This window comes from Pipistrellus hanaki (assembly GCF_964339955.1).
Source record: "Pipistrellus hanaki genome assembly, chromosome: 20".
Taxonomy (NCBI): domain Eukaryota; kingdom Metazoa; phylum Chordata; class Mammalia; order Chiroptera; family Vespertilionidae; genus Pipistrellus; species Pipistrellus hanaki.
Genome location: NC_140522.1, coordinates 9481136 through 9501536, shown reverse-complemented (window position 1 = coordinate 9501536; position 20401 = coordinate 9481136). Strand labels below are relative to the sequence as shown.

Sequence of the window (20401 nt, the reverse complement as noted above, 5' to 3'; positions counted from 1 at the left end):
AGAAAGAGAGAAATATCAATGATGAGAGAGAATCACTGATTGGCTGCCTCCTGCACGCCCTACTGGGGATCAAGCCCGCAACCCTGAACCCTGCCTGGGAATCTAACCATGACCTCCTGGTTCATAGGTCAAAGATCAACCACTGAGCCATGCCTGTGTCCTACCTAATTTGACTAACCTTCCAATTGCTCTTTAGATAGGAATTCCAGTATAAACTCCTACCAGAGTGGAGAAGAGTTCCTAAACTATGTTTTTCCCTACACATCCCAGTCACTCTGACAGTTAACAGTGGTCAGTATTGATTCTATTTGCATTTCTCTGATTGCTAACGACTGAGAGTACTGCTTTGCAGGTTTCCTCTTGTATATATGACTAATAATGTTCACCCATTTTTTTTGTTTCTTTTTTTTTTCTTGTAGGTTTTCAAATCTCTTGTACACATTGCTCTATTTTTTATGCCCTGTTTGTGAGAAGTGTTTTCTCTAGTCTATTTACTTTTACTTGTGCTTATGTTTTATATATTTTTAAGTTTTACATTTATCAGGTAGTCAGTTATCCTAATATTTTTTAAAAATATATTTTATTGATTTTGTACAGAGAGAAAGGGAGAGAGATAGTTAGAAACATCGATGAGAGAGAGTCATCCATCAGCTGCCTCTTGCACACCCCCTACTGGGGATATGCCCACAACCAAGGTACATGCCCTTGACCGGAATCGAACCCGGGACCCTTCAGTCCCCAAGCCGACGCTCTATCCATTGAGCCAAACCGGTCTCGGCCTAATATTTTTTTTTTATTGATTTTTTACAGAGAGGAAGAGAGAGGGATAGAGAGTTAGAAACATCGATGAGAGAGAATCATCAATCAGTTGCCTCTTGCACACCCCCTACTGGGGATGTGCCCACAACCAAAGTACATGCCCTTGACCAGAATCGAACCTGGGACCTTTTAGTCCGAGGGCCGAAGCTCTATCCACTGAGCTAAACCGGTCTCGGCAGTTATCCTAATATTATTATCAGATTTCATTAAAAACATCTGTGATATCTGGCAAAATAAATGGTGTCTCTCTTTGTTTTCTTCTGCATTAGTAATTTCTCTGCTTTCCCCAAATAGATTATTCCAAGAATGTCACCCAGTCGTTCAAAAACTGTGTTGTCTCTTTTGATCCACTAGAGGGCAACACTTGCTTGAAAGAAACTCAGGCCCCTTCCTATAACTCCTGCCCTTTTCTCTCTGAAAAAGAGGAAACTGGCTGAAATGAGCCTTAACAAATTAAATGACTGGAAATTACATAGAGGAGTTTGGACAGAATGAAGAGCTATTTTAAAAAATATTACAACTTATATAATAAGAATGCAAGGTTGTTTTTAAGTGAAAAAAAAAAATGAAAAAGACAAACCAGGTACATTTATTTTATTTGACTTAGAAACCAGTTTTAGTTTACAATAAAAACAAGATGGGCCGAAACCAGTTTGGCTCAGTGGATAGAGCGTCGGCCTGCGGACTGAAAGGTCCCAGGTTCGATTCCGGTCAAGGGCATGTACCTTGGTTGCGGGAACATCCCCAGTAGGGGGTGTGCAAGAGGCAGCTGATAGATGATTCTCTCTCATCGATGTTTCTAACTCTCTATCCCTCTCTCTTCCTCTCTGTAAAAAATCTATAAAATATATTTAAAAAAAAAAAAACAAAGATGGTCCCCCTCCCCAATCAATTGGTGGAGACCACAACCCTGAAAGGACACACCTGGAAAGCTGCAGAATGTTCTATTGAGACCTTTCTCTGGGTCCCCTTAAAGCCCTTAGGAGGGAGGACCCAGTGCCTTTCCCTCCCAGGAGCCAGTCTGCCCCCCCCGCGCCCCCCCCCCCCGCCTCCCCAATCCCCTCTCTTTTCCATTAGCTTTCTCTCTCCCATGCTCCAAGGGCCCTCTCTTTACCTCTATGCCCTGTTTCCCAGGCCCATTTCTTCTAGGAATCTAGCTCTGTAATTTACCCAATAAATGTTCTCTTATAAAAAACAAACAAACAAACAAACAAACAAAAAACTAGGAGGTTGACTGGTACATTTTTTCTTTTAATAACAATTCTTTTGTATGCCACGGCATGACACAAAAGTAACCTATCTCTTTTAGTTTTTATTTCTATAGTTGAGAGTATTACAGATGTCCCCCCCACTGCCCTCCTCCACCCGGATCCCACCCCCACCCTGCCCTAGGCCTTCCCCCCCTTTGTCTGTGTGCACGGGCAATGCCGAGATGCACGTAAATTCTTTGGTTTATCTTTCCAGCTTCCTCCTACCCCCTCCTCCTCGAGATTCCTCAGTCTATTCTATGGTTCCATGCCCCTGGTACCATGTGATTCATCAGGTTATTTTGTCCATTCAATTCCTTGTTCATATACGTTGATGTTTAGATTTGATTGTTGATAGATACGTACTTATTGCCATTTTATTGTTTATATTTCTGATCTTTTTTGTCTCAACGCATACTGTTGGATAATAATTCGGGCTATGAGTTCGGTTGAACAGTGGGAAAGGTGGAAAGAGCTAATAACGGGGGCCATATCATTTTACTTACGCTATTGATTTTCTTTTGTTTCCTTTGTCATGTTGCCTATGGTAACACAAGAAACACTGGCAGTTTCTTAATTGCATTTCAATGGGTGGAAGAAGCTGCTCGGCCTTCAGAGCTGAGGCTGCCTGAGCTCCACAGCCGGTAGCTTCACCAGGAGCCAGCTGGTCTGAGGATACAGGGAGGGTGAGAGTGTCTGCTACGCCCTGGCTTTCACATCCTGAAATAAAGCTCGGCTTCCGGTTCAGCCCTCACCATTTCCGTGTAGCTCAGCCGCGGCAGCCAGCTCTTGCCTCTCTCTCATTTGGGGATGACTGGGAAGAAGAAAGGCGACAGGTTGATCTGCGGGACCAAATTCCTCTTCAGACTTCTCCTCCGCGGGGACTGTGAAATAAAGGGCTGTCCATTATTAACTAGCCTTGCAAGACAAACATAATTTTCTACAGTCAAGTTGCACCACTAATTTTTTTTTTAAATCTATTTTTATTGATTTCAGACAGGAAGAGAGAGTGAGAGAAACATCAATGAGAGAGAATCATGGATCGAATGCCTCCTGCACGCCCCCTACTGGGGAATCGTGCTCACAACACGGCCATGTGCCGACTGGTAATTGAACTGTGACCTCCTGGTTCATAGGTCAATGCTCAACTATTGGGATACACGGCCTGGCCGCACCACTAATTTTTGCAGAGAAAGAAAGTCTATTTATTTACTAAACTATCCTGGGTGCCTCCAGGGTAAAATGTTTAAAAACAGAAGGGATGCTACCGAAGGGTGAAAAGGGCATGGGTGGAAGAGCAGACGCTTTAGAAATACTTGACTGGGCAGTTATTCATTCTGTCACTCAACTGCCAAAACTGTAAAGGATTGGTTAAAATGGAACAGAGCAGAGAAGCTTGCTAAGGATAAGATACAGCACAGAGACAGTGTATAATAATATCATCAGAGGCCAGTGACTTACAGGAAAAAGAAATCAAGTGATGATCCCACAAATGAGAAAGGAAAGTTCGTTTTGGTTGGAATTGGATATGTTTGGAAGTTATACACACATATAAAATGTTGAACTCATTTGGTTAAAAAAAAAATCACATCAAGAAGTGTCAGAGCCGAAACCGGTTTGGCTCAGTGGATAGAGCGTTGGCCTGCAGACTGAAGGGTCCCAGGTTCAATTCCGGTGAAGGGCATGTATGTTCCTTGGTTGAGGGCATATCCCCAGTAGGGAGTGTGCAGGAGGCAGCTGATTGATGATTCTCTCTCATCGATTTTTCTCTCTATCCCTCTCTCTTCCTCTCTATAAAAAGTCAATAAAATATATTTAGAAAAAAAAAAAGAAGTGTCTGATATTATCAATTATGTTCAGCCAATATTTAAAGCAAACATCAACTTGACTGTATGGTCTATGATGGGGAGGAAGAGAGAGAGAAGATAGAGGGAAGGGAAGATGTATAGAGTTCCAAGGTAAAGAAAAAGACAGGGGAGCCCCAAGGTCAAAATTTAACTACCTGCAGCCTGGGCTTGGATACTCATGGGTCGGATGACTGCTCCTCCTTCCCCCTCTAAAACCAAGTGGAAGACTTCGTTCCCCAGATCAATTTGCTAAACAGCTGAGGCAACATCCTATGCTTCACTGATCTTTCTTTAGTTTTCTACATATTGAATACCAGGTGAGGCAAAGCAATGCAAATATGGGACATAAAATATACCAATTATAAAACTCTACACACTCTTTTGATTTACCTGTTTTGGATTATTTATACCATTGTGTTTTATCCATTACTTAACAAGTTAAAAGGAACTGATATAGCCTTAGCCGGTTTGGCTCAGTGGATAGAGCGTTGGCCTGCAGACAGAAGAGTCCCAGGTTCTATTCTGGTCAAGTGCACATGCCCAGGTTGCATGCTTGATCCGCAGTAGGGGGCATGCAGAAGGCAGCCAATCAATGATTCTCTCTCATCATCGATGCTTCTATCTCTCTCTCCCTCTCCCTTCCTCTCTGAAATCAATAAAAATATATTTTAAAAATATATTTTTTAACCTTCGTTAAAAAAAAAGAAGAGCATATAATTTTTATAACAAAAACTCTCCTATTGCCAAAAATTCTTACTCAAATAATTGGTAGAATTGTTGATAACAAGAATCATTCATATTTTCTTCATTAAGGGCGTAAGCTAAAAAATTATGGTCAAATTTTCTATATTAAACTAGAGGCCCAGTGAGTGGATGTGTGCACTGGTGGGGTCGCCCAGCCTGGCCTGCGACCTCTCGCAATCTGGGATCCCCTCGAGGTTATGTCGAAGAACCGGTTTCGGCCTGATCCCCGCAGTCCTGGCCAAGGGACCCCACCAGTGCATGAACCCACGCACAGGGCCTGCAGCATGCATATAAGATCTTTGGTTAATTTCTTCCCTCTGAGATTCATCAGTCTGTTCCATGTTTCCCTGCCTGTGGTTTCCTCTCCTGCGTTGAGTGTCTGCCCCCTGCTGGCCATTGCTCATCATAGCTACCAGCCTGTCGGCCAGTGGCTTAGGCTTTTATATAGATAGATAGATAGATAAAGCAGCTTTTTGTTGGTTAGTTGTGTTTGTTCCCTGTTGCTCATTTAGGTGCAGACGATCTCAATCCAAGCAGAAATGGGATGTACCGTGGAATTCCAAGTGCTGACTTACTTTCTCATGTTGAACATGACCTGTCTTCTTCTTTCCTGGAATGCCGTCAGAAGACTCCTTTATGACCTCTGAGCCAATGAGCGGAAGGAATTTCAGGCTAGTAGGGCTTGGTACCTGCGAGCCACAAGCAAAGAGTAAGACATGTTAAGTGATTACTTCCTCATGTGAATTCAGCGGTGGGAGAGGGTGGAGGGGCAGGATAGGGAATGAGATGCTCCAACTGCTTTAAAACATACTCCCCGTCAGAGCTGCCCACAATGAATTATTTTATTTTAACTTTAATTAATCCTCACCCTCAGATATTTAGAGAGACTGGAAGGGAAGGAGGAGAGACAGAACAAGAGAGAGAGAGAGAGAAATGCTGATGTGAGAGAGACACACTGATAGGTTGCCTTCCACACATGTCCTAATCAGGGTCAGGGATCAAGCCTGCAATGGAAGTAAAACCCAGGGCCCTTCAGTCCGAAGGCTGATGCTCTATCCAATGAGACAAATCGGCGAGGGCCCTGCTATTAATTCTTAATAGTTCACCCTCAGCATCAACCTGCAGCTTCAGAGTTTGATACTCATCACCATGAAGGCGTTTTGGGCAAGGAGGGGGTAACATTTTAAGAAATAATAAGTTAGAATTAAGTTGAAATATTTCATCTTCACATTATTACTCTTGATTAATCGATTGGTTCTTTCATTTGACAGAGGTGATCTGGAATGGAGACCTGAAGGATGAGGGGGGATTTGGAAGAAAACAAGGGGAGGGTGGATTCTGGGCAGGGGGCCAGCACAGGCAAAGTCACCAAGGAGGAAGGCACACTGATGCTTACGGAGCAGTACATGGTCTGGCTCAGCTGGAGGAGAGGGGTCATGGGAGAAGGTGGTGGAAATGAGGGCACATGGGTCAGGTGGGGGCCAGAGCGTGAAAGGTGGGGATGCCGGGCTGAAAGGTAATGAAGAGTTAGGATCAAGTTCAAAGCTGTTCCCCGTGGTGTTGTTCCATGGGGAAGGCAGAGGCAAGTGATCAAAGCCACTGACTGACACACAGACCGAGGGCCTCTCGGGGTTGGACACAGCCTGGTAATGGAGACATCCGTCAGCCTGGCGATGTGAACTTTCTCCAACCTGGCTCGGGAGCCCGGGGCCCGGAGTGAGATGTGAGATTCCCTACTGTCCCGCCACCACTCCAGTCCTGGGAAGTCAGCTCACCCTGTATATAGGCAGAGACCCAAAAACAATCCCTGCCTCCTTGTTTTCAGACATGAAGCCTTCCAAGGGGTGCTTGAGAATCTGTAAAACAGAGGAGCGGATATTTAATGAAAAGGGCACGTTCCCATAAGCGGCAACATTCCTGGGTTCAAATTCTGACTCTGCCACTAGACAAGTCCCCCCCCCCCCAACAATTGTATTTAATGAAGCTACTTACTGTTACTTACAGAAGATATATATATATATATAGATAGATAGATAGATAGATAGATAGATATAGATATAGATATACAATTCCTACACATAAAATGCAGCTTAATTGTGAAAACAGGAAGAAATGTACCCAAAATTACGTACTAAATGAATAAAAAGTAATTATTTGGCACAATATCTATCATGTAGCAAATAAATAACTATAGCATCGACTGAATGAACTACAATATATACAATCTACTTGAAAGTGCAAAACAACTGCTGAAAATTAACGTATTTGTAATAACATTTAAGTTCAGAAAATACGTATTTTTTTTTAATCAGTAACAATAATTAGCCAACCGTAAAAAAATTTTTAATGCCCAGGAAAATATTTTCATTTTGAAAATTTTTGTGTGCATATTGTGCTCTTCTGAAATGGTATTGTTATTTTTTTAATCTAATCACTGGCAATTTTAAGAATCTTGGCATTTCTTAGTGGAATTTTTATTATGTAATCCTGATTTGAGAGTTTAAAAAAGTTATATTGTAAACGTAAGTATTATTCTATATCATTCAGAACTTAGGCAAGTTTTTGCCATTTTCCTAAAATTTTACTTTTTCTTGATTTCAGAGAGAAAGAAAGAGGGAGAGAGAGATAGAAACATCAATGATGAGAAAGAATCGTTGATTGGCTGCCCCTACTGGGGATCAAGCCCGAAACCTGGGCATGTGCCCTGGCCAGCAATCACACCAGGACCTCGTGGTTCACAGGTTGATGCTCAACCACTGAGCCACACTGGCTGGGCCCAGGTCTGACTTCTGACTTAGAGAACAGTCACATGATTCATGTGTGTTGTTTAAACCATTTCGTTTGTAGTCATCTGTCACAGCAGCAGGAGCAAATTAATACACTGTACCAATGTCAATTCAGGAAAACCACAGTATTCTTGTTGGATGTTTAAGAATTACCTTGGGCCGAAACCGGTTTGGTTCAGTGGATAGAGCGTCGGCCTGTGGACTGAAAGGTCCCGGGTTCGATTCCGGTCAAGGGCATGTACCTTGGTTGCAGGCACATCCCCAGTAGGGGGTGTGCAAGAGGCAGCTGATTGATGATTCTCCCTCATCGATGTTTTTAACTCTCTATCCCTCTCTCTTCCTCTCTGTAGAAAATCAATAATAATAATAATAATAATAATAATATTATATATATATATATATATATATATATATATATATATATATATATTTTTTTTTTTTTTTTTTTTTTTTTTAAGAATTACCTTGGGAGAAGACAGAGACTTGAAAAACTTAAAGTCATGCTCTATTTTAAAGGGCTTGGAAGGTGTCCGCTTGAAAAGCAAAGCCATGGAGCTCAGTCTCTGCCATCTGCACATGAGGAAATAAGAAAAGCCGTCACTCACCTGTCCACACCTTTTCCCTCGGGGTCCCACACCCTCCGGCTCCCTGGCACCGGCTCTCACGACGCCACCTTTGTACTTAAGTCTCATTCCCTTCGGCTTCCCAGATTTCTCTCCAGGCAAACGAAAGAGATTTCTACTGGACCTGAGCACTCCGTACTGTTAAATCCATTACGTAGCCATTGGGAAAAACACTGCATGGTAGAGACGCGTAGCCATTGGGAAAAACACTGCATGGTAGGGATGAGGAAACCTTGGGTACCAAACCAATGCTGGACAGGGAAGGTTCTGTTTAGTTAATACTTACTTTTGCATATGTTTAAAAAGCCATAACTAAGCATTGAAAACATCCTATATAATAAAAGACTAATATGCAAATAGACTGAACGGTGGAATGACCGGTTGCTATGACTTGCACTGGCCACCAGGGGGCAGACGCTCAACACAGGAGCTGCCCCCTGGTGGTCAGTGAGCTCCCATAGGGGGAGCTGCTCAGCCAGAAGCCGGGCTCATGGCTGGGGAGCGCAGTGGCAGTGGCGGGAGCCTCTCCCGCCTCCGCAGCAGTGCTGAGGACTCCTCTGCGGACATCCCCTGAGGGAACGTGAGAGGGCACAGGCCGGGCTGAGGGACCCTCCGCCAGTGCACAAATGTCATGCACCAGGCCTCTAGTTTAAAAAAATAATATCCCACAGGCATCTTGGACATCAACCTGTCCAAAACCAGACTCAGTATCTTTTCTCCCAGTTTTATTTTGTCTTGGTTTCAGACTTGTAGCTTAGTGGTTAGACAATCATATACACTGTGTTTTTCTCCAGACCTGCTTTTCCTCTTGTATATTCTGTCACAATGATGTCAGTGAAGTTGAAAATCTTTATGTTGGCCCATAAAAAAAAAGCTCTTTTTGCTTTAGTCTTTACGTGCCCCATGTGGTTGAGCCTCGACCTATGAATCAGAAAGTTCAACGATTCCTGGTCAGGCCATATGCCTGGTTTGTGGGCTCGGTCCCCAGTGTGGTGGCCAATCAACCCTCATCTTTTTTTTTTTTTTATTATTTTTTTTATTTTATTGATTTTGTACAGAGAGAAAGGGAGAGAGATAGAGAGTTAGAAACATCGATGAGAGAGAGTCATCGATCAGCTGCCTCTTACATACCCCCTACTGGGGATATGCCCGCAACCAAGGTACATGCCCTTGACCGGAATCGAACCCGGGACCTTTCAGTCCCCAAGCTGACGCTCTATCCATTGAGCCAAACCGGTCCCGGCTCAACCCTCATCTTTGATGTTTCTCTTTCTCTCTTTCTCTCTCTCTCTCTCTCTCTCTCTCTCTCTCTCTCTCTCTCTCCCTCTCCCTCTCCCTCTCCCTCTCCCTCTCCCTCTCCCTCTCCCTCTCTCCCTTCCTCTCTGAAATCTATAGACTTTTCTGCTTTATCTTCTACCTTGTCTTCTCTACTTGCTCCCTGAACTTGAATGACAGGATATAATAGTGTTTCATCATTTTGTGCCTTTGCTTAGGCGATTGCCTCTTTGGTCTTTTTTTTTATTTGGATAAATACTCTTTGTCCCTCTGTGATTATCTTAGGAACTGATATTCTTAGCAGTTCTATTATACTGAATTATAAATCTTTGTGCATCCTCCCACCGGATTGAGAAATTAAAAAGTTTTTGAGTTTTTCACCTTTGAATTTTTCATGTCCCTCACAGTGTTATGGTATAATAATCCTATCCAAAGAGTAATATGCACACTGACCATCATGCCAACACACAAGATGGCTACCCCCAAGTAGTCAAAGATGGCTGCCCTGATGTGGACACAAGATGGCCATCACAAGATGGCCAGCAGGGGAGGGAAGTTGGAAGGGAGGGCAGTTGGGGGCGATCAAGCCTGCAGGGGAGAGCAGTTAGGGGTGACTAAACTGGCAGAGGAAGGAAGTTGGGGGCCACCCAGGCCTGCAGGGGAGAGCAGTTGTGGGGGTCGGGGGGAGGAACCAGGTCTGCAGGGGAGGGCAGTTAGGGGTAATCAGGCTGGCAGGGGAGCAGTTAGGCATCAGTCTGGCAGGGGAGTGGTTAGGGGGTGATCAGGCTGGCAGGCAGATATGGTTAGGAGCAATCAGGAAGGGAGGCAGGTGAGCAGTTGGGAGCCAGAAGTCCTGGATTGTGAGAGGGATTATCCAACTACCTGTTTAAGCCCGATCCTACTAGGATATCCTCCTGGGATTGGGCCTAAATGGGCAGTCGGACATCCCTCGAGGGGTCCCAGATTGGAGAGGGTGCAGGCTGGGCTGAGGGACGACCGCCCCCCCCCCCCCCCGTGCACAAATTTTGTGCACCGGGCCTCTAGTAGTTTAATAATTATACCAATAACAATTATTATTATTATTATTTCTAAAATAGCAATAATCACGCCTTGGATAAAGCTCATTGGCTACGATTCTGCCACTGCACAAAGCTGATAATAGCTTAATTCTTGTCTGCTCTCTAAAAGAAACCCAATGACCTTACCTTTGCCGGTCAAATACCAGAGGGTAGTCATATTTTTGTTTACTTTCTGTGAACTTGCTCTCTTCTTTTACTTCTATGGGGTACTCACTAACATCACAAGGCAAAATGAAATCGGTTGTCTGTGCTAGGTCAAAGGGCCTTCGCTGTCCAAAATACCCACAGTAATGGCCATTGAGGGCATGCCAGAGCCTAAGGAAAGGCAACGGATAGGGAGGAAAACGTCACTGGAATCCAGTGGAAGTTATTTTGTTAACAACAAGGTCTTCATTATGGATTTTAAACGTGAGTCCAGAACTCTTCTCATTAAATATATGGATCTGATCATAACATAAACATTTTTATTAGCTAAAGTTCTAATCTACAGCCATCTCTGAAAATGTCAGTTTGAATTTGTACTTATGGTATCATAAGCAAGAAAATAAGGAACAGATTTTTCTCCAAGTAACACTGCTCGATTAAGCTAATCAGAGCTCACACTGACTTTGTTCTTCTTTCTCAGGCTTGTTTTGGCTATTGGGGTCTTTTATGGTATGATACTACAGATTTAGGATGTTTTGTCCTAAAAAATGCCTTTGGTATTTTGATTGGGATTGCCTCGAATCTGCAGATTGCTTTCGGCAATACGAACATTTTAATAATGTGAATTGTTCCAATCCATGAACACAAACGTCTTTCCATTTCTGTGTGTCTTTAATTTCAACAGTGTCTTATAGTTTTCAGTGTATAACCCTTTCCTCTCCTTTGTACGTTTATTTCTAGGCATTTTATTCTTTTCATTGTGATCGTAAGTGGGATTGCCTTTTTTTTAATTTTTTCTTTCAGATAGTGCATTGTTAGTATTTAGAAACACAACAGTTTCTGGGTATTGATTTTGTATCCTCTAGCTTCATTGTATTCATTTATCATTTATTATTTCTAACAGTTTTGTGATTCCCCCCCCCCCCCCGCCCCCGTAGTCTTTAGGCTCTTCTCCATATAACCAATATGTGATATGCAAACACTGAGAGTTTTACTTCATTTGTTCATGGTGTTTCACATGGATTGATTTTCTCACGTTGGACCATCCTTGCATTCCTGGGATGGGTCCCACTTGACTGTGGTGTAAGATCCTTACAATGTATTACTGGGTTTGATTCGCTAGTATATGTTTTTGAGGATTTTTTTCATCTATGTTCATCAGCGATATCAGCCTGTCACTTTAATTTGTTGATGTTGCTCTTACCTGGTTTTTGGGGCCAGGGTCATATTGGCCTTGCACAATGAGTTAAGAAGCCTACCCCTTCCGGAAGAGTTTTAAAGGAAGCAGGTATTAAATCTACTTGGAATGTCTGGTACAATTTACCAGGGAAGCCGTCTGGTCCCAGTGTTTTGTTTTTTTTTTTGGGAGGTTTTGATTACTGTTTTAATTTCTTCGCTGTCAGTCTATTCAAGTTTCCTAATTCTTCACGATTCAATCAAATAAGTTTTATTATTCTAAAAACTTGTCCACTTCTAGGTTGTCTGATTTGGTAGCATGTAGCCATTCGTAATGCTCTTTTATAATCCTTTGGGTTTCTGTGGTAACAGTTGTAAAATCTTTTACTTATTTTAAACTCGCTGATATACTTTGGAGCCTAGATACCTCTTACCTAAATTTATTCTCTTAAGAGGACAATTCATCACCATAATTTTAAGACATTTTGATATGTGACAATTTGTCTCAATAAATGTCACGACATTGCTATTAATAGATATATATTTGTGTTTTTAGCATTTTTATGTATGCATATATAGCATTACCTAGGCAATTAAAAACAAGTAGGCCTTGTATATAATGGTGACTATAGTTAATGATACTATATTGTATATTTGAAAGTTGCTGAGAGAATAGATCTTCAAAATCCTCATCACAAGAAACACATTTTAATAACTATTTGTGGTAATGAATGTTAGGTAGACTTGATGTTAACTAGACTTATTGTGGTGATCATTCTACAATATATGTACAAATAGTGAATCATTATGCCGTACATTACTTTACAATATATACAAATATTGAATTATTTACTAATGTTATATGTAAATTATACCGTAATTTAAAAAAAGGCCCAACTGGCATGGCTCAGTGGTTGAGTGTTGACCTATGAACCAGGAGGTCACGGTTCGATTCCTCGTCAGGGCACACGCCTGGGATGTGGGCTTGATCCCCAGTGTGGAGCGTGCAGGAGGCAGCCGATCAATGATTCTCTCTCATCACTGATGTTTCTCTCTCTCTCTCTCTCTCCCCCCCTCTTCCTTCCTCTCAGAAATAACAACAACAAACAGCATGGCAGTCCATACCTTACTGAGCCATCCACAGAGGCAGTCAGCACCACTTGCTTGTCTTCTACGTAGATCGCTTGAACAATCTCTAAAGAATGAGCACGCCAGGCAAGCAGCTGCTTGAATTTCTAGATGGCAACGATAAAGCATATACCTTGGCATACGTATATGCTAATCAAAATTCAATCTTGAGCAAACTATTAATCATTAAAGAGGCCGGCTTAGGAGTGAATGGTGTGGGCATACGTGGAAGGCGATGGCGCCCATGCCCCAGTGAGTTCATCTTTTCCTTGTTAAAATCTCAAAAATTCAATTTTTAGCCTGGCCAGTGTGGCTCAGTGGTTAAGAATCGACTTATAAACCAGGAGGTCACGGTTCGATTCCTAGTCAGGGCACATGCCCAGGCTGTGGGCTTGGTTGCACTGGGGGAACATGCAGGAGGCAGCCATTTGCTGTGTCTCTCTCACTGATGTTTCTCTCTCTCTCTCTCTCTCTCTCTCTCTCTCTCTTCCTACTCAGAAATAAAAAATATATATATTTAAAAAATTCAATTTTTAGATGTTTGCTAATCTATACAGACCCCTGGAACAGAAAGTACCTTGCGTCTTTAGCAATTGATCACTTAATTGAGGATTAGCAATTCCTTTAGTTGAAAATTACTAAATGACTTGATGGAAGAACAGAACAGCCTTAGGATAAAGGCTGTGGGGGAGCTGAAACCAGTTTGGCTCAATGGAGACTGAAGGGTCCTTGGTTCGATTCCAGTCAAGGGCATGTACGTACCGTGGTTGCGGGCATATCCCCAGTAGGGGGTGTGCAAGAGGCAGCTGATCGATGACTCTCTCTCTCATCATGTTTCTAACTATCTCTCTCCCTTCCTCTCTGTAAAAAAATCAATAAAAATATATTTAACAAAAAAAAGGCTGTAGGGGAAGTCAGAGAGAATATGATCAGAAGCAGGAGCAAGCAGAATGGAAAAGTGGAGACTAAAGGAGACAGTGACAAAAAGACTTTTCCTATTTTAAAATTTTATCCAAGTATATTTTGTTCTTTTTGTTGTTGTTGTTGTTGGTGTTGGTGGTGGTGGTGGTGGTGTGTGTGTGTGTGGGGGAGGCTATTTATAATAACCCTATATCACAGGAATGAACAAAAGTAACGGGCCCAGCTCATTCTCTTTCAAAGACATCCTGATGCTTGATGGGTAAGTTCCTTCAGGAGGTGGCTTATTCTCAACTCTAACAGCTCCTACACAGGCCCCAGAAGACACTGCTTAATCATGTGAACTAATGTCAACTGCAGAGACTGCTCTGCAGTCACATTTCAGTAGAGTGTCTATAAAGATATAAAAGATATAAAAACTGACTGTGGAGGGCTAAATGATGTATAAACTCTTTTAAGCTCTGGGTTTCTCCATAGATTGTCACAAATAAGTAAAAAACATGAAGTAGAGCCCTAATTGGTTTGCCTCAATGGATAGAGCATCAGCCTGTGGACTGAAGGATCCCAGGTTTGACTCTGGTCAAGGGCACATGCCCGGGTCAAAGGCTCGGACTGTGCAGGAGGCAGCTGATCCATGATTCTTTCTCATCATCGATGTTTTCATCTCTCCCTCCCTCTTCCTTCCTCTCTAAAATCAATAAGAATATATTTAAAAAACCCACACAAAACAAAACACAAAGTAGGTGCAAAGTGACCAGTGGCTGGCTGGCTTGCTCGTTCACTCACTCACGCACTCACTCACCCCCTCTTTTCCCCGACAGACCAGTGCTCTTTGTCACGTGGCTTGTTTCCTAGTGTATATATGATGTGAGAGTAGGAAGTCTTGGCTTGCAAATCTTTTGTGATGTCTAGCACAGAGAGATGTTCAATCCATATACACCGATTCACAAGTTAGACAAAGACCAAGTTCTTACCTTTTCATCATGAGGTGGATCCAGGAAGGAACCAACACTGCACAGGATAACGTGTCCCTCTGCATAGAACGCAAACATCGCAGTATGTCACTCAGTATTCTGTTGTCTAAGTCAGCACTGCCTGCACTGCCAAGGTCTTTGGACTCGGGCATTTATAATCCTATATAATAAAAGGCTAATATGCAAGTTGACCAAACGGTGGAATGACAGGTTGCTGTGATGCGCACTGACCACCGGGGGGGGGGGGGGAGAGGCTCAATGCAGGAGCTGTCCCCTAGTGGTCAGGGCTGCTGAGCCAGAAGCCGGGCTCATGGCTGGTGAGTGCTGTGGTGGTGGAGCCTCTCCTGACTCCATGGCAGTCAGACACCCCGCGAGGGTATCCTGGACTGTGAGGGGGCACAGGCAGGGCTAAGGGGCACTCCCTCCTCCCAGTGCACAAATTGTGTGCACTGGGCATCTAGTAGTAAATAAGGTATAATCTGAGGAACCAGAAATGAAAGAAGAAATTATATATCAATTTTTATACGTGGCAATTCTGTTCTGTTTCTGGCTTAATAAGTCAAAACGAGGTTGCCTTATACACGCAAAGTCAAAGTTCTTCCAGACATCAGGGTAGATGAAAGAGAGATGAGAGCAAAATAAGGCCTCCTATTGAGAACAAATATTCCTTTCCTCTCTGTTCTTGCCACCTCTCCCTTTAATAACGAAGACTAATGCAACACAACGCTTGTAGGATTAAAAATGAAAACTTTAGCTGAAACCCGTTTGGCTCGGTGGATAGAGCGTCAGCCTGTGGACTGAAAGTCCCGGGTTCGATTCCGGTCAAGGGCATGTTCCTTGGTTGCGGGCATATCCCCAGTGGGGGGTGTGCAAGAGGCAGCTGATTGATGATTCTCTCTCATCAATATTTCTTTTTAAAAAAATATATATTTTATTGATTTTTTACAGAGGAAGAGAGAGAGAGAGAGAGTTAGAAACATCGATGAGAGGGCGACATCGATCAGCTGCCTCTTGCACACCCCCTACTGGGGATGTGCCCGCAACTAAGGTACATGCCCTTGACCGGAATCGAACCCGGGACCCTTCAGTCCGCAGGCTGATGCTCTATCCACTGAGCCAAACCGGTTTCAGCTCTCATCAATGTTTCTAACTCTCTATCCCTCTCTCTTCCTCTCTGTGAAAAATCAATAAAATATATATTTTTAAAAATGAAAACTTTACCTTCTCCCCAGTATGTAAGGTAAGAGTAGTCCTATACACAACTTAAAAGATGGAAGAAACAGAACGTCCTGCTATAGGGAATTAGGAATAAACTAGGTGTCCACCTCCATTTGATTGTTCTATTCATTCAGCAAGCTATCCTTAGCACTCTCAACACCTCCTCTCAGTTTTGAGCATCGCTCTTATTCTTTTGTATGAACACAGGCCGCATATTTTCCTTTTTTTTTTTTTTTTAATATCTCGCAGGTGAAGCCAATGACTTACCTACGTTGCTGGTCAGGAGTATCCTAGAGCAGGAATCAGTGTGCAGCGATGTCAGGGAAATGGCAGAATGCTTTGTAAAAGGCAGCAAATCTTTCAGCAGTCGTCCCTGCAGAAAGTGCAATCACAAGTTCTGTAACATGTTCATATGGGAGTTGAGTTTCTCTATCAGTAATCTATCTGAGAAATTATCTTTACTACCAAGACACGATTCTATGTGTAGTAAAAGTAATTTGAAACTATCCATAGGGAACTAACTCATTTTCTTTTCTTTTTTTAAGTTAAATTTTTTTTCCTTTATTAAGGTATTATATATGTATCCTTATCCCCACATTGCCCCCTGACTCCCCAGGAACCCATTTTATTTTTTTTAATATATTTTATTGATTTTTTTTTTTTTTTGAGAGGGAGAGAGTTAGAAACATCAATGAGAGAGAAACATTGATCAGCTGCCTACTGGGGATGTGTCTGCAACCAAGGTACATGTCCATGACCAGAATTGAACCTGGGACCCTTCTATCCACTGAGCCAAACTGGTTAGGGCAGGAACTCATTTTCTTGACATTAAATATTCATAAAGGTGTAGACAACTAATCATGATTGGCATCTGGACTCTGATTATTACATATCATTTATACATTTGGGGGTTGATCTTTGTACTCCTCCTGACCCTTTCATGCAATTCTGCAGATCTCTTTTCTAGTTATATTTTATTTTAACTAGATACAGGTTTACGCGCATCTAACACATTACATGTGTCTTATTTTATGATGACTATTTTTTAATCCTCTCTCGATATTTTTTCATTGATTTTTTTTTTTAGAGGAAGTGGAAGAGAGAGGGAAAGACAGAGAGAAACATCCGTGTGAGAGAAACACATGGATTGGCTGCCTCCTGCACAAGCCCTGACCAGGGCCCTGGCTGGGGCGGAGCCTGCAACCGAGGTATGTGCTATTTATTTATTTATTTATCATTTTAAAAATTTCTTTATTGATTAAGGTATCACATATTCGTCCTCAACCCCCCATTCCACTCCCCCATCCACCCCCACTCAGGCTCCCACCCCCTTATTGTCCTTGACCACTGGTTAGGCTCCTATGTGTGCACACAGTCCTTTGGTTGATCTCTCCCTTTTATCCCCACCCTCCCTCTGAGGTCCGACAGTCTGACCCAGGGCTCCTTGTCTCTGGGTCTGTTCTTGTTCGTCCGTCTATGTTGTTCACCATTTCCCTTAGATGAGTGAGATCATGTCCTAGGTATGTGCTCTTGACTGGTATGGAACCCAGGACCCGTCAGTCCACAGGCTGGCACTCTATCCACTGAGTCACACTGGCAAGGCACTTTCTCATCCTTTTCTATGCCAGGTCAACAGTGGGCCCAATCACCTCTACACTCCATAAGCGCAGGTGGCCGTCCTCGTGAGCGGTAACCAGGACAGGAGGCTGGGTCTCAGCAACACTGGTGCTTCCTCCAACGTGCTTTTTGTCCGCTGGCTGTTGCTCTCCCTCCGTGTCCGCTTGCTCACCTACTTGGAAGATAAATGAGCTGCCATGGTGCTGGCAACACTTGGGATTCAACATCTTCTGGGTAGAAAATACTTAAAACAACACATTATTTTCCCTAGAATTTGTTTTTGTTTTTTTTTTAACCCAAGAGAGTTTAGCAAGTGGACTCCTGTATCACTGGAAAAATGGAAGAGCTTGCTTTTGGTCCTGTTGCAAAGCCTCTTCCCTGTACATAACCGCGAAAACCACGTAAACATCCAGCTCGAGCCTTACACATCCAGAATGGCTTATGCATCTAGTGTCAGTTTTAGAGGATTAAGAGGCGCAGTAATATTTTGGATTAAAAATATATATATTTTTATCCATTTCAGAAAGGAAGGGAAAGGGGGAGAAATAGAAACATCAATGATGAGAGAGAATCATTGATTGGCTGCCTCCTGCATACCTCCCACTGGGGATCGAACCCACAACCCCGGCATATGACCTTGACAGGAATCAAACCCAGGACCCTTCAGTCCGCAGGCCAAGGCTCTATCCACTGAGCCACACTGGCCAGGGCACAAAGCAATCATTTTAGAATAAGGGAGCGAGGTGACTTCATACTGACCTTTGCCCTCACTGTCATGTATGCTCTGCTTGCTTCCCTGGATTAGGGACGAAAAAGAAGATTCTTCAAAAATCATTGTAAGGAAATGAGATATATTGGATCAGTAGACTCTTCAGATAGCTAGTATATTGCTAAGCGGTAAAGTTATTTTTGGACTAATTCTTTGAAATACGTATTGCAGAGATTTTCATGTTCCTCAATTGGGTATCTGTGATGCAACTTCCTGCTAGTGGCTCAGAGACAGCATAATAGTGAGAGTAACTAAACGCCTAATGTGTGCCTAATGTGTTCGTGGTGTACATTATTTTGAATTTTATTAACAACCATGCAGGTGGGTGTATTAATCCCTTTTCACAGAAAGAAGAAATGGAAACTCAGAGATTAAGGGCCGTTTCTGCGGCTAATCAGATAAACAGAACACCTGGATTCAAGTTCAAGTCTATCTGACTCCTAATATTCTTTCCACCATGCTAGTGGTTTTTAATTTTTTTTTTTTTTTGCAGTGAAAACTCCCCTTTAAACAAAATCCTAACTAGAAGTGTTACGTGTAAACACATTGAAAGCCATACATTACATTGTGTTGTCTCACCCACCTGTGAAATGTATGAATGTGTAGAGCAAAACCATCTAAAATGATTTTTTAAATGTAAAAGGAGCACCTGTGATTTATCTCATTCACGATTACATACTGACTAGAGGCCCGATGCACGAATTCGTGCCAGGGGCTCGGCCCTCACAGCCCCAGCGTCGTCCGCTGTCTGGTCTAATTAGCATATTATGCTTCTATTATTATAGATTATTGGAAGTAATGAAAGCCTTCAGAAATAGGGAAAAATAGATGAAATCAGTTTAGACACTGCTTTTAAGAAACAAAAATGTTTTATATACAGATGCACAGAACATTTTTTCCTCTTTACTTCTTTTCTTAAGAATTTAAAAAAACAGAAAGAGAGACACCACATGACCTCACTCATTTATGGATGATAAAGAACATTATAAACTGAAGAACCAAAAGATAGATATAGAGACAGTAAAGCAACAAGCAGACTGCCAAATTACAGTGGGGAGATTGGGGAGATCTGGGGGAGATAAAAGATCAACCGATGGACTTGTATACATGCATATAAGTACAACCAATGGACACAAAACACTGGGGAAGGAGGGTACGTACGGGAGGGGGGGGGTATTGGTATATGTACAAAAATAATAATTTAATAAAAAAAAGAATTTAAAAAACATTTTTTTAGAGGGTGGGGAGAGGGAGAGAGAGAAACACAGAATGTGAGAGCGCAACATTCACTGACTGCCTCCTGACCCTCAGCCTGCATGTGCCCTACCTGGGAATCAAACCGGCAACCTTTCGGTGCGCGGGACGACTCCCAACCAACTGAGCCACCCCGGCCAGGGCCCTTTTACCTTCTATCGAATGAATGACACAAATGCAACCTCCCTGACTTTTGAACCAATATTGGGTGGATAAGTAAGACACACTCTCCCTGTTTATTGCTTACCTTGCTGCTCTGAGGACCCCTACTAGAGTCACACTGGGAAGAAGAGCACACGGAATCCTGACTTGACATCCTGCAAGAACAGCGAAGAAGCCCAGAGAGGAAACGTTAGGATTCTTTCATGCTCACGGGTGCTCCTCTCTGCTTTGATTTCAGTTCATTCCTCCTTCCATCCTCTGTAGATACTGAGCCCCTTACGTAGAAAACAAAGCACCACCAAAATTGGTTTGGCTCAGTGGATAGAGCGTCGGTCTGTGGACTGAAGGGTCCCAGGTTCGATTCCGATCAAGGGCATGTACCTTTGTTGCGGGCACATCCCCAGTAGGGGGTGTGCAAGAGGTAGCTGATGGATGATTCTCTCACATCGACGTTTTTAACTCTCTATCCCTCTCTCTTCCTCTCTGTAAAAAACCAATAAAATATAAAAAAAAGAAAAAGAAAACAAAGCACACCCCATATCTTGTGTCACAAATGCTCATCTGCCTGGTGTTGGTGGAGACAGCTGGGGAGCCTCAGGAATGAAGGTTCATTGCTGTGTG

General features: G+C 42.8%; 1 protein-coding gene across 1 annotated transcript in view; it reads right to left on the bottom strand.

Annotated features, from left to right (window-relative positions):
* Nucleotides 1-2866: 2866 nt before the first annotated feature.
* WDR64 (WD repeat domain 64) overlaps nt 2867-20401 on the bottom strand; it is a gene marked incomplete at both ends in the record, with an annotated part of 43611 nt that continues 26076 nt past the window's right edge. Inside the window, 11 exons of the mRNA XM_084868866.1 lie at nt 2867-2950; nt 5233-5346; nt 6433-6513; nt 7908-8013; nt 10547-10735; nt 12866-12975; nt 14761-14819; nt 16246-16351; nt 17628-17767; nt 18355-18391; nt 19866-19935. Of these exons, the coding sequence (XP_084724992.1) occupies nt 2867-2950; nt 5233-5346; nt 6433-6513; nt 7908-8013; nt 10547-10735; nt 12866-12975; nt 14761-14819; nt 16246-16351; nt 17628-17767; nt 18355-18391; nt 19866-19935 (1096 nt within the window). The remainder of the gene's footprint in view (nt 2951-5232; nt 5347-6432; nt 6514-7907; nt 8014-10546; nt 10736-12865; nt 12976-14760; nt 14820-16245; nt 16352-17627; nt 17768-18354; nt 18392-19865; nt 19936-20401) is intronic.